General features: G+C 44.4%; 1 protein-coding gene across 2 annotated transcripts in view; it reads right to left on the bottom strand.

Annotated features, from left to right (window-relative positions):
- Window positions 1–9,151: 9,151 nt before the first annotated feature.
- CA12 (carbonic anhydrase 12) overlaps window positions 9,152–12,409 on the bottom strand; it is a 30,631-nt gene continuing 27,373 nt past the window's right edge. For both annotated transcript variants that reach the window (XM_083475979.1, XM_083475978.1), the window contains 2 exons: window positions 10,328–10,415; window positions 9,152–9,936 (listed from right to left, as the gene is read on the bottom strand). In XM_083475979.1, the coding sequence (XP_083332105.1) occupies window positions 9,858–9,936; window positions 10,328–10,415 (167 nt within the window). In that variant the 3' untranslated portion in view covers window positions 9,152–9,857. The remainder of the gene's footprint in view (window positions 9,937–10,327; window positions 10,416–12,409) is intronic.

The raw sequence follows: 12,409 nt of genomic DNA, 5'->3' as shown, positions 1-12,409 counted from the left end.
GTATCGTGCTCAGTCTTTTTTAACCCTGCCAGAACATCTATATGAAGCTGTGGGGAGTGGTCATTAGGAGTTTGGGGCTGAGGTTTCATCAGTATATGGCTGAAACCCTTTCATAGAGCAGGAATGTTTAAAGGTTCTGGACTTAAGTTGGTTTGACAGCTATGCCTGTTCCTGAATAGGAAGAATTTGGCTACTTCAGTCATACATTGGTAACCTCACAGACAGACAGTGGCCACAGCACCCCATCCCATAATTATGTATTTACAGGACCCTGGACCTACCTGGCTACACCATTCCAGCAGCATTTAATTAGCTAGGCGGGGGGGGGGGGTCCAAAGGGAAGGAGGTCAGACATTACCACAAGTATGATCCCATAATAAAAATTATAAAATTCTATAGGTTCAAGCGTATATTCAAAAGGCATATTTATTATTATTATTCACAAGAATTACAATTATTCATTACAATTACAAACCGACTCGGACCTCGTGATCATCATCTGAGACCCTTCATGTGCCTCCTCTGTGAGAGGTCCAGAAGGCGGCAACCTGAGAACAGGGCCTTTTCTGCAGTGGCTCACAAAATCTTTAGGCGCTCAGCAAAAATATTTCTCTTCAGCCAGGTAGTCGGCTGATTAACATTCTATGGCTTTTAAATGTGTTTGTGGGAGGGAGGTTGTTGGCTTGTTTTTGTTTTATTATGTATTTTGTGTTTTCTGTTGCAAATGCCCCCAGGAACTTCAGATGAAGAACGGTAAGTAAATAACAACAACAACAGCTATATAGCTGGGATAGTCAGTAGCGTATGAGACTCTTAATCTCGGGGTTGTGGGTTTGAGCTCCACGTTGGGGAAAAGATTCCTGCATTGCAGAGGTTGAACTAGATGACCCTTTACAATTCTATTAAATAATTGAAATGGCTATGCTTACATGACACATTTATTGCAAGTGGTCTCTGTTTTGTTGGATTAAAATTAGATTTTTTAAATATGCAGCTAGGAGTAATGTACACATCTCTGCAAGCCATTTCCCCTAATAGAATGCATTTTTGCATGTTGTTTTCACTAATATCTCCATTTCTATGCATACTTTCCTCTAACATGCATTGTGGTTGGCTGGAGAACTGCACTGAAAATTAGGATATGTGCAAATGTTGAAGGACAGACATGTTTCACATGTTTTGGAAAGTGAATTGGAGAGATTCTGCTTTAAATATGTTCTGGATCCAGTTCCCCCTCTATCCTGTCAGTCGGCCGAGGTGAGGCGAGGCCTAAACCGATAAGCAGCAAGTTTTGCCCTACTCGTTGCAGAGTTTTCTTTAGTCAGCCTTTGTTAGAACCAGATTTTGTTAAAAGAATACAGTAAATAATGTTCAGAAAAGCAAACTATTTATGAAAGTGCTTCTGCACCACTACAAATCAAAGTGGGGCTGTGTATAACAGTAAAACAATATAAAACATTATTTGCAGAAGTTGATTGGCTGCACTTCTGTCCCTCCTTTTCTCCAAGGGAGCCCAAGGCGGTGGATCTGGTTAGACTGCTCCCTATTTTATCCTCTCAACAACCCTGCAAGGTGGATTAGGCTGAGGGACCGTATCTGGCCCAAGTTCACCCAGTGGGTTTCATGGCTGTGCAGGGATTTGAACCCTGGTCTCTCAGGTCCTAGTCCAACACTGCACCATAAATGTCTTTTAAGCCATACATCTCCATAGGTTACATCCAAATAATAAATGGATCAAACAAGCCCATTTTCCTACAGACTTGTCAATGTGAAAATTTACATTCCTCCTATGAACTAAATCTGCTGATTTGCCCATTTCTGCCATTCTGTTAAAATGGTTTGCAAGGTGGTTGAGGATAAAAAGCAACAACACTGTAAAACATTTTGGAAAATTTAACCTGCTAGTAGGAAACTGCAATGGATGATTCAGATGAGACCCCATTGTGTGGAGTCCATGGATAGCACAGGGGCATGGCAGACCCTCCACGCACTGGGATTGCCAAGGGCCTGCGTGAAAAGTCTACGGAGCCCACACCAGGTTATCCTAGATGTGTCTTGGGATCTTTCCTCTTTGATTTTTAGGTTTGTTTGTTTCTATATTGCTCCAGACCTGGCTGGGGATATATTTCACATTTATACGCCACTTTCCTCCAAGCAGCTCAAGGTGGCACTCGTGGTTTTTCACATTTTCGGAGAAAAACCTCACTGAGTTAAATGGGACTTAATCCCAGGTAAATGTGCCCCACTGTATTCTTTGGGGGTGATGTCTGTGAAGGAAAGATGGGGTGGACATGCAATAACATGGGGCTTCCAGATGTAAGTGCAAAGCGTTGCCACATTAAAAAATTATAATAGTTCTTGTTCTTCCACTATGCACTAAACAAAACAGTTATTTCAGCAAAATTCTCAGTCCTAATTTGTCATTGTTTAGAGAAGAATATCTTTACTTTTTGCTCCACATAGGGTTCTGCCACTAGATGGTATCAAATTGCTTCTCCTTGAGATTGCCACATCCCCTTAGTGTTTCAAAAGAAAAACTAATAGACCATGCGTCTTGAAATACACATCTTGCTACTGCTGAGCAAGTAGCTACAGTTAAAAAAATATCTGCAGGTATATGCATAACTGTTGATCTCTGTTATTTCATTTTGCAGTGTGTATAAGTGAGATGTTTCATTTTCTTCACTCAGGCAATTCTTTTTGTTTCTTTTGACATTACTTTGGTATATTCTCTCTTTCCAAAACATGAATCCCTTTAGCTGGCTACAACTATACTGACTTTATGTTAGCTTGTAATGTTTCTGTTGTTTCTGTCTTAGTTGTGTGTCAATTAGTCTACTTTAAAAAACTTTTAGCCTTGAAACCACTGTTGTTGCTGTTGTTTAGTCGTTTAGTCGTGTCCGACTCTTCATGACCCCCTGGACCAGAGCACGCCAGGCACTCCTGTCTTCCACTGCCTCCCGCAGTTTGGTCAGACTCATGTTTGTGGCTTCGAGAACACCATCCAACCATCTCGTCCTCTGTCGTCCCCTTCTCCTTGTGCCCTCCATCTTTCCCAACATCAGGGTCTTTTCCAGGGAGTCTTCTCTTCTCATGAGGTGGCCAAAGTCTTGGAGCCTCAGCTTCACGATCTGTCCTTCCAGTGAACACTCAGGGCTGATTTCCTTAAGAATGGATCGGTTTGATCTTCTTGCAGTCCATGGGACTCTCAAGAGTCTCCTCCAGCACCATAATTCAAAAGCATCAATTCTTCGGTGATCAGCCTTCTTTATGGTCCAGCTCTCACTTCCATACATCACTACTGGGAAAACCATAGCTTTTACTATACGGACCTTTGTTGGCAAGGTGATGTCTCTGCTTTTTAAGATGCTGTCTAGGTTTGCCATTGCCTTTCTCCCAAGGAGCAGGCTTGAAACCACTAGGAGTCTTAATTTACAATGTATTTGCGAAGTGGCGCATCATAAGCATGGCAGGTTGCTTTTGTTTTTGTTTTATGTTGGTATTATAAGAATTTTAAAATCACACACAAACACACACCATCATATATATAGAGAGAGAGAGAGAGAGAGAGAGAATGTTCATAAATGTACCAAGCAAACACATACAAATATGTAAACCACATGTCTGAAACCCACAGAAAAGTCCTGAAACAATTTTCTCTTTCCCAAAATGACCTCAAATATTTCTCTGCAAGGTCAAAGTAAATGGGAAAAAACCTCCTCATTGTCTCTGTGCTCACAAATTCTGCCTTAAGGGCACATTTAAGATGTGAATAGGGTGAGCCTGTGACCTGTGACATGGATTCGGGAATTAAGTAGTTATTATAACGAAGGAGTGGCCAAAACCCAGATAATGCAATCAGGTAACCTGCCAGACAGGAGATAACACTCAGGATTCTGTTTTAGACCACCCCTTCTGTGATGTATGTATGATGTATTGGGGGAAGTTGTCCTGGGCTACACCCATTCTGTGTTGTATGTATAATGTTTCTGGTGGTGGTCTGGAGTTTGAGGGTGGGCAATTTCCAAAGTCTATATAAGGGCGGGCACACCTTTGTTCTGGGTTCCTCCTCTTTCCTGCTTGTGGTGAGTGAGGACCCTGTTGCAAGAGCTTAATAAAGATCAGGCTTAATAGCTGCTTTGCTTTTCAATGTTCTCTGGTTGGCCTCTGTTATTTCTCCTCCAATAGAGAACCTACAAAACGACTCTATATGGGCTCTTGGGTACCCCAATGGAAAAGGAGCAGTTTTTTTCTCATAACATTGGCATATTGTCATCATAATGTGATACAAACAAATTATCTTGCTTATTCATAATCCATTTAATGAACTCCCTGTCTTCTCTTTTAATTGGGTGGTGTGGCTACTTTCCAATAATTACCGTATTTTTCGTCCTATAAGACACACTTTTTCCCCTCCAAAAATGAAGGGGAAATGTGTGTGCGTCTTATGGGGCGAATGCAGACTCCCTGGCTTCAGCGATAGCAACGCGAAGCCTCCAAAGCCTGCGCTCCGGAGGCTTCGCATTGCTTCCACTGAAGCCAGGAGAGTCTGCTCTTTGAGGCTGGCGGTGGGGGAAAGCAGCGCTTCCCCCATCGCCAGCCCCAGAGGATGGGGGGCAGCGGGAAGGCGCGCGACGCCTTGCCGCTACTCTCCAACCCTGCTTCGAGGCTGGCGGTGGGGAAAGCAGCGCTTCCCCCATCGCCAGTCCCAGAGGATGGGGGGGGCAGCAGGAAGGTGTGCAATGCCTTCCCGCTGCTCTCCAACCCTCCTTTGGGTTTTTGCGGGAGATGGGGGAATTCCCCCACCTCCCGCAAAAGCAGGCAAAAGCCGCACACTCTTTAAAGGGGCTCCGCGGCTTCTGCTGGCTTTTCTACGAGGGGAGGGATTCCCCCACCTCCTAGAAAAGCCCGCAGGAGCCGCGCACCCTTTAAAGAGCAAGCGGCTCTTGGGGGCTTTTCCCCAAGGAGGGAGAAGGGACTGACTGGCTGAGTCAGTCCCTTCTCCCTCCTGCGGGCTTTTGGGGGAGATGGGGGAATTCCCCCACCTCCCACAAAAGCCCGCAAAAGCCGTGCACTCTTTAAAGGGGCTCCGCGGCTTTTCTAGGAGGTGGGGGAATTCCCCCACCTCCTAGAAAAGCCCACAGGAGCCGCGCACCCTTTAAAGAGCGCACCGCTCTTGGGGGCTTTTCCCCGAGGAGGGAGAAGGGACTGACTGGCCATTTCAGTCCCTTCTCCCTCCTGGTCGAAAAGCCCGCAGGAGTCACGTGGGGCTCCTGTGGGCTTTTGCGGGAGGTGGGGGAATTCCGCCACCTCCTGCAAAAGCAGGGAGAAGGTCTTGGAGTAGCGCACAGGCTGCGTGCAGCCTGTCCGCTGCTCCCAGAACTGCGGGGGGGAAATCATATTTTTTTCCTTGATTTCCCCCCCTGAAAACTAGGTGCGTCCTATGGGCCGGTGCGTCCTATAGGGCGAAAAATATGGTACTTTGCGCTAGGGTGCAGAAACTCAGGCCTGGAGGCCAAGTGTAGCCCTCTAAGGTGTTTGGCCCTCAAGGCAGTCCCAAGGTCGCCAGCCTTGTTCCACACCCTTCTCAAGTGCAGTTGCCCAGGTGGAGACAGAATTTTAGAGTTAGAAGGGACCCCATGGGTCATCTAGTCCAACCCCCTGCAACGCAGGTATGGCAGGCAGCAAAACCAGACCAGAGTCTGGTGGTGCAGTCCCCCTGAAATTCCACCAGAGGGCAGGAGCCTCTCTCTGATTGGCTACAGAGTCTGCTAGCCGGGGGGGGGGGCAGCACTTTGCGGGATGGAGGGGGAATATAAATGGAGCCATTTCTGAGGGAGAAGTTAGATAACAGAAGAGTTAGTAACAGAAACTGAAGTGTAGCAACTGATTTTGAGTAAAGAGAGGTTAAGAGAAGCTGTGAGACATCTTATACTGTAGTTAAAGCAAACTTCTAACAGACAGTACGCAATTCCTGACCCCACTTTGTTTCATAAATTTCTTTTTGCTTAATAAAACTTTTCCACTTTGCTTGATCAACTCCTGCCTGAGATGGTAAATGGTAAAACTTATGTGATTGGCAGACAGAGTGTGTGCTATATTTAATTGGGGGCAGTTAGCGGGGTGAGTCCACTCACTATTAATTAGTAGTAAGCGGTGGATCTGCTACAGCAGGAATCTCAACTAAAGTATCCATGACAGATGAAGGTATCTTGAACTAGCATAATGCCTCTTGATTTTCTGGATGGAGAGGTGCTTGTATGTGTCCAGGTGTGTGTTTGGAGTGTGGGTGCAATATACCCTACTGTACAAAGGTAAGCATCACATCTGCTGCTTTGCACATTTTTAGCCTTTGGCCCCGTCATGGGGGCATCGGGAAGCTTGCCCATAAGGGAATGCCCTGGATTACTGAAAGCTAAGGCTGAAGGTTTCTGAAGCAGTAATTGCACCCAGGCTCTTAATTCCTCTTTTGCAACTTCATCTGAATTGCTTTAGTGCTCTAAGAATAGTAAGATAGTGAAACTCGAAATCCCAGGCAACTAAGTAAATAGTACCAGAGAGGGATGCTTCCTCCCTTTCCATTGCTCACATCCAGAAGTGTAAAGCCGGAGAACGATTACAGTGGTACTTCGGGTTACATACGCTTCAGGTTACAGACTCCACTAACCCAGAAATAGTGCTTCAGGTTAAGAACTTTGCTTTAGGATGAGAACAGAAATTGGGCTCCGGTGGCGCGGCGGCAGCAGGAGGCCCCATTAGCTAAAGTGGTGCTTCAGGTTAAGAACAGTTTCAGGTTAAGAACGGACCTCCAGAATGAATTAAGTTCTTAACCCGAGGTACCACTGTACTGTGTGTCAAGTGTCATCGTAGGATTAGAGTGCTGGGAGCTGTCTGATGTGCCAGCTGTAGACACATTGTGTGGTGGGAATTAGTCTTCTTTGTGGTCTGACTCCAACAGCAATTTGCCCTACTCCTATTTTGGTTGTGGCTCAGCTCTTGAATAATATTTGTGTGGAAGTGTTTTTGTAATTATTGCTATAGGAGGTACACATGGAGGGGGGACACAACCAGTCAGAACAGGACATCTATCTGTTTACATTTTTCAGTTTTCCTGTCAGCTTCACCCCAGGAAAATTAATCCATGGCCAATTCCAACATTTGTTTTTTGGGGGCTGAAAGCAAATCCTGTAATATGGTCAAAGTGACCGCCCCCCCCATGACCGACCAACTAATTAACACAAAGCACAATCTACCAGAAAGCACAAGGAACACCACAGAGAGCTGTAAACTTAAGCATGCTTCACTCTATATTGAATTGTGGCCCATCAATATTCGTTTCCTTATATGCTTAAATTTGTGGTCCACCAGACCTGGAGGCTCTGAGCAGCTAACAAAGGACATCCATCACTGCCCTGGCCAGTGATGATTGACTAATTGAAATAAATTCGCCCCTTCCTTTGTTGACAAACAAGTAGGTCTTAAAACACTTCTGAAGGGCCCCCTGACTTCAACCCTGGCCTGTCTACGTTAATACTGGAGATATTAACAGGGGAACTATGATGCTGGGACTTAGGGCTTTATAAGCAGCACCTTGAATTGTGCATGGAAAATAACAGGGCAGAGCTGCAGACGGCAAGGCACCAATATAAACTGCTCCTGACTCACTAGTGGGTGGACTGTACCACTGCCAGGAGTGCGGGTGCAAAACCTCAGGTGCGAGTCCCCATTTAATTAAGAATGGAGGCCAAGCAGTCTCACTGACATTTTCACTCGTGTTTCTGAGATATCATGGAAGACACAGGATGCCAATGGTGTAGTCACTGAAAGATTCCAGTTACTTACTGTAATATTACTGTAATCTTATGCACACTTGCTCATGGGTTACCAACATTGAAATAAGTAGAAGTTACAGTAAAGGTAAAGGTAAAGGTACCCCTGCCCGTACGGGCCAGTCTTGACAGACTCTAGGGTTGTGCGCTCATCTCACTCTAGAGGCCAGGAGCCAGCGCTGTCCGCAGACACTTCCGGGTCACGTGGCCAGCGTGGCGAAGCTGCTCCGGCGAACCAGCACCAGAGTAGCACACGGAACACTGTTTACCTTCCCGCTAGAAAGCGGTACCTATTTATCTACTTGCACTTAATTGTGCTTTCGAACTGCTAGGTGGGCAGGAGCTGGGACCGAACAACGGGAGCTCACCTCACCGCGGGGATTCGAACCGCCGACCATGCGATCGGCAAGTCCTAGGCACTGAGGTTTTACCCACAGCGCCACCTGCATCCCTAGAAGTTACAGTAGGTAAAGGTAAAGGGACCCCTGACCATTAGGTCCAGTCATGATCGACTCTGGAGTTGTGGTGCTCATCTTACTTTACTGGCTGAGGGAGCCGGCGTACAGCTTCCGGGTCATGTGGCCAGCATGACTAAGCCGCTTCTGGCAAACCAAAGCAGTGCACGGAAACGCTTTTTACCTTCCCGCCAGAGCCGGCGTACAGAGTCGGCGTACCTATTTATCTACTTGCACTTTGACGTGCTTTTGAACTGCTAGGTTGGCAGGAGCTGGGACCAAGCAAAGGGAGCTCACCCCGCCGCGGGGATTCGAACCGCCAACCTTCTGATCGGCAAGTCCTAGTCTCTGTGGTTTAACCCACAGCGCCACCCGCGTCCAAAATAATAATAATAATAATAATAATAATAATAATAATAATATATGGTATGTCTGAGTAAATACGCTCAACCTTGCAGGAACAGAGAGTACAGCTAGAACAAACTCAGCACTCAGTTGCAGCTGGCATTGCAGGGGTGCGTTGATGGTGGCAGGCCACCTGTCTTTGAGAAGGTTGTCCATTAATACGATTGATTTTCTTTGTTGATGAACCAATGGGGTTCCCCGGAACACAGTTTGAGAACAAGCCCCAGTATGCCTTGGGAGCAATGACGGTAATATCTGCACTATAAGGGCTGCCAGGCATTCCTTGCTATCTGGGTGAAAAGCAGAATTCCTTGCTGTGGATTACATGAGCGTCACCTTGTCAGCTGAGAGCTCAGGAAATACAGGGGAACATTGCCTGGCTTCTATTCAGGAGAATAATTTTGTCTGATATATTTATAAAACGGTAAATGATTGAAGACAAATGGGAGTTGCCACAAAAACTCTTAATAAAAATATTTATTACATGCTGCTATATAAATTTGAAATTACTGATTATGTATACATAGTATTTTTGTTTATGTACAAATTTGTGGCTTCTACCTGTTGTCACTAGCGATAACTACTAGGAGGAAACAAGATTTCTTTAGCCTGAACCTAATGGAGCTCATTATAGTCTCAGAGGAAACGAGAGTTTTATTTGACCTGTTTTATTTGAAAATACCTGACCCCTGACCTATAAACTGCTTAAAACTGGCGCTGGGAAAAACCTGCATCCAAAGCAGGTTTTCTATCCAAATTTGCTCATTTCCTCTCAATGTTTCCCACTGTTCCAATTCTATTATTGACACAATCTTTCAATCTGGCACCAATAATGTCATCTGCTCCCTAATACAGGTGATTCCTTAAGATTAGCAGCACTGGTTTTCTGATAGGGGGAGGGGAGTCACATTTTCATACACATGAAAAGCTTTCTTCAAACTATAGCACTTTTTGTTACAGGTAGGTAGCCGTGTTGGTCTGCCGTAGTCAAAACAAAATAAAAAAATTTCTTCCAGTAGCACCTTAGAGGCCAACTAAGTTTGTTATTGTCTCTTTTTGTGCTCAGGCAAAAATAATCCAGCAGATTTGAGTGATAAAGCAAGAGATAACAGTGCAAATGTTTGAGAAAGCAGTGAATGAGTGGCTGCTTAGGTAACTCAACAGAAGCTTATGCTTTGGAAATATTCTCCTCTTTGCTGATCGCTGGCTTATAGATGACCCCTTTTTCTTCCCTTGTTTGTTTGATGCTGAAAAGCAAAACAACTGGGTTAGTCAAAGCTGAAATTGCAATTGAAGAATATCAGCAATTATTTTAAAGCCCTGTTATATTGTTCTCTGAATTGAAGTCATGAAAGGGCGGACTTTTCCTACACAGACAATGGTTAAAGTAGACATTCTAATCTATTGATGCTATGAATAGTGGAGCAGGGGGTGGTTTGGACTCATGGCCCGAATGGCTCCAGTGAGGGTGGGCAGGGTAAGGACACTGGGAGAAAGACAATTTGTGTGGTACAGTACCAGAATAAGTCTGGAGTAAGACTACTGAAATTGGTTTCATCTGCTGATTGTACAGGACAATCTAGCTGAAGAACCATGACTCTAAACTAACATCCCATGGAATGGCAGTAACCGTCTTACCTCTTCTTCCTTCGAATCAGCCAAAAGGCTACCACGAGAATGAAGACACTGCCAAGGCTACTGGCTAATACAACAAATGGGACAAAACCTAGGGTGGGGCAAGGAAGGAGAGAAAAGCAGGCAGTTATGAGTAAAACATTGTAATTGAATAACTTTGTCCCTAACCTGTTGTGATGCTATAATTGCCCTCAAAGGAGAATACAGAGTTAAGTACTTTTGTGCAGTGTTAAACTATGGATTTCACCCATACAATATATAGTGATAGCTGCCAACCTGGATGGCTCAAAAAAAGAAAAGAAAAAAGGATTAGACAAATTCATTGAGGATAAGGCTATTAGTCATGACGGTATGTTCCATCTCTACTGCCAAAGGCAGCCTCTCACCTCAGTTTCCCATTTGAAAAATAGGAAAAATAATGATCAGCCATTATTTGATAAATGCCATGGATAATAAACTAAACGTGACTGCCCACAAAGCATTAAAGGATACAAAGGTTGCTAATTAGAAGTTAGATTGTTGGGTTTGACAGCCAGTACCTTAGAAGAGGGCACTATTGACAAAGCAGGCAGTCAAGCAAATGCAATGAACTGAGATTGAAACTTCACTTCCATGCAAGACAGAGAGAAGCAGATATTACCGGTACATTTTCTACTTGTGCTTCTCCCTAACTCCTAACTGATGCTTCATAGACACTATACATTTTAAGCACATCTCTCCACACACACACACCCAAAAAAATCTTGGGAACTGTAGCTAACATCTCCCAGAGCTACAATCCCCAGCACACTTAGCAATCTACAGGTCCTAGAAGTGGGGAATGTGCTTTAAATATATTGTGTGTACGCAGCCTCACTTGCATATTACACTTTGCAATCTAAGCACAGGGTGACATCAGCAAGTGATTTTCTTGCAAATGTGCAATGCACACTTCTCAACAGGTTTGTATACTTCAGTGTGCAAGTCATGCATGTGACCCAATAAGTCACTTTTATATTGAGGATCAGGAATTAGGAATGGCAGACGTTACTCATGTCTGGACAACAGGATATTCCAATTTCTAAATTGTACAGAGGAAATTGAAACTTTAAGCCAGTTGATGAACATGTATGAAATTGTTTGTCAAGACTTAATAATACTTTGCAGGTACTCCATATGTGATCAATCCTGAGTGCTCTCGTACAGGCAATAACTATCAAGAGGACTGATTGGAAGAAAGATATTTTTGTGCTGAAGCATGATATGAGCACAGATTTGAATGGAAATAGGTACCCCCAGGGTCACCTGCTATGAATCCAAATGCTGAAAAATATAAATATGCCAAATCATTTCCTGTCATCAACAGAAAGGAGTTATATTGGAACCGGCAAATAACTAACTGCATGCAGAGCCCAGGCAGTAATGAGACAGTGCTGACAAATGCAGCCTTCACAATGTCACATCAGTACAACAAACACAAATACTCATGCAGCAACCACCAGTACTAGAGAAATGAAAGTCTAAACAGTGTGTTCAAATACTGCCAGCCAAACCACTGCAAGCATATACTGTGTTGGCCTCTTTAGTTTCTGGGCAGTGGATTTAGACATACTGCTTGCTGGACTTTCATTTCTACCTGTCCAGATGGAGTCTGGATCCAGAGACTCAAGAGTTTCCGTTATCTTCCATCTGTTAGTTAATTGCAGCAGGCATCTTCAGCATCCCCCAGAGGTTAAAAATCAAAGAGAAGTCCAACAAGTGTAAAATGAACATCTCTCAAAAGCTCTTGACTGGCTTGAGAGCCACCTGCAGTCTTTTGAGGGTTTCACCACCAGGAAGCTCAGAAGAACCTTCAGCAGAGCCAAATTGATACATACTTTAAAACAAATGCATTTACTGAATGCTAATCTAAAATACTTTTAGGTGGTGTAACTGTTCCAATGCCCACTGCTAAATGTGCGGATTCACAAAACACTTATTGACCCCCACATTACATTCTAGAGAGGTAGCCCTGTGAACTGGTTGTGGCAAAATGTGTAGCAGCTTCAAGACATGCACATCTATTTTAGAAAATGATTTTCTTGGCCATGTACCACAATACTCTGC

The sequence above is a fragment of the Podarcis liolepis genome, assembly GCF_965112155.1.
Source record: "Podarcis liolepis genome assembly, chromosome: 14".
NCBI classification, from domain to species: domain Eukaryota; kingdom Metazoa; phylum Chordata; class Lepidosauria; order Squamata; family Lacertidae; genus Podarcis; species Podarcis liolepis.
The sequence above is the reverse complement of the archived record's forward strand: the minus strand, read 5'-3'. Positions and strand labels throughout refer to the sequence as shown.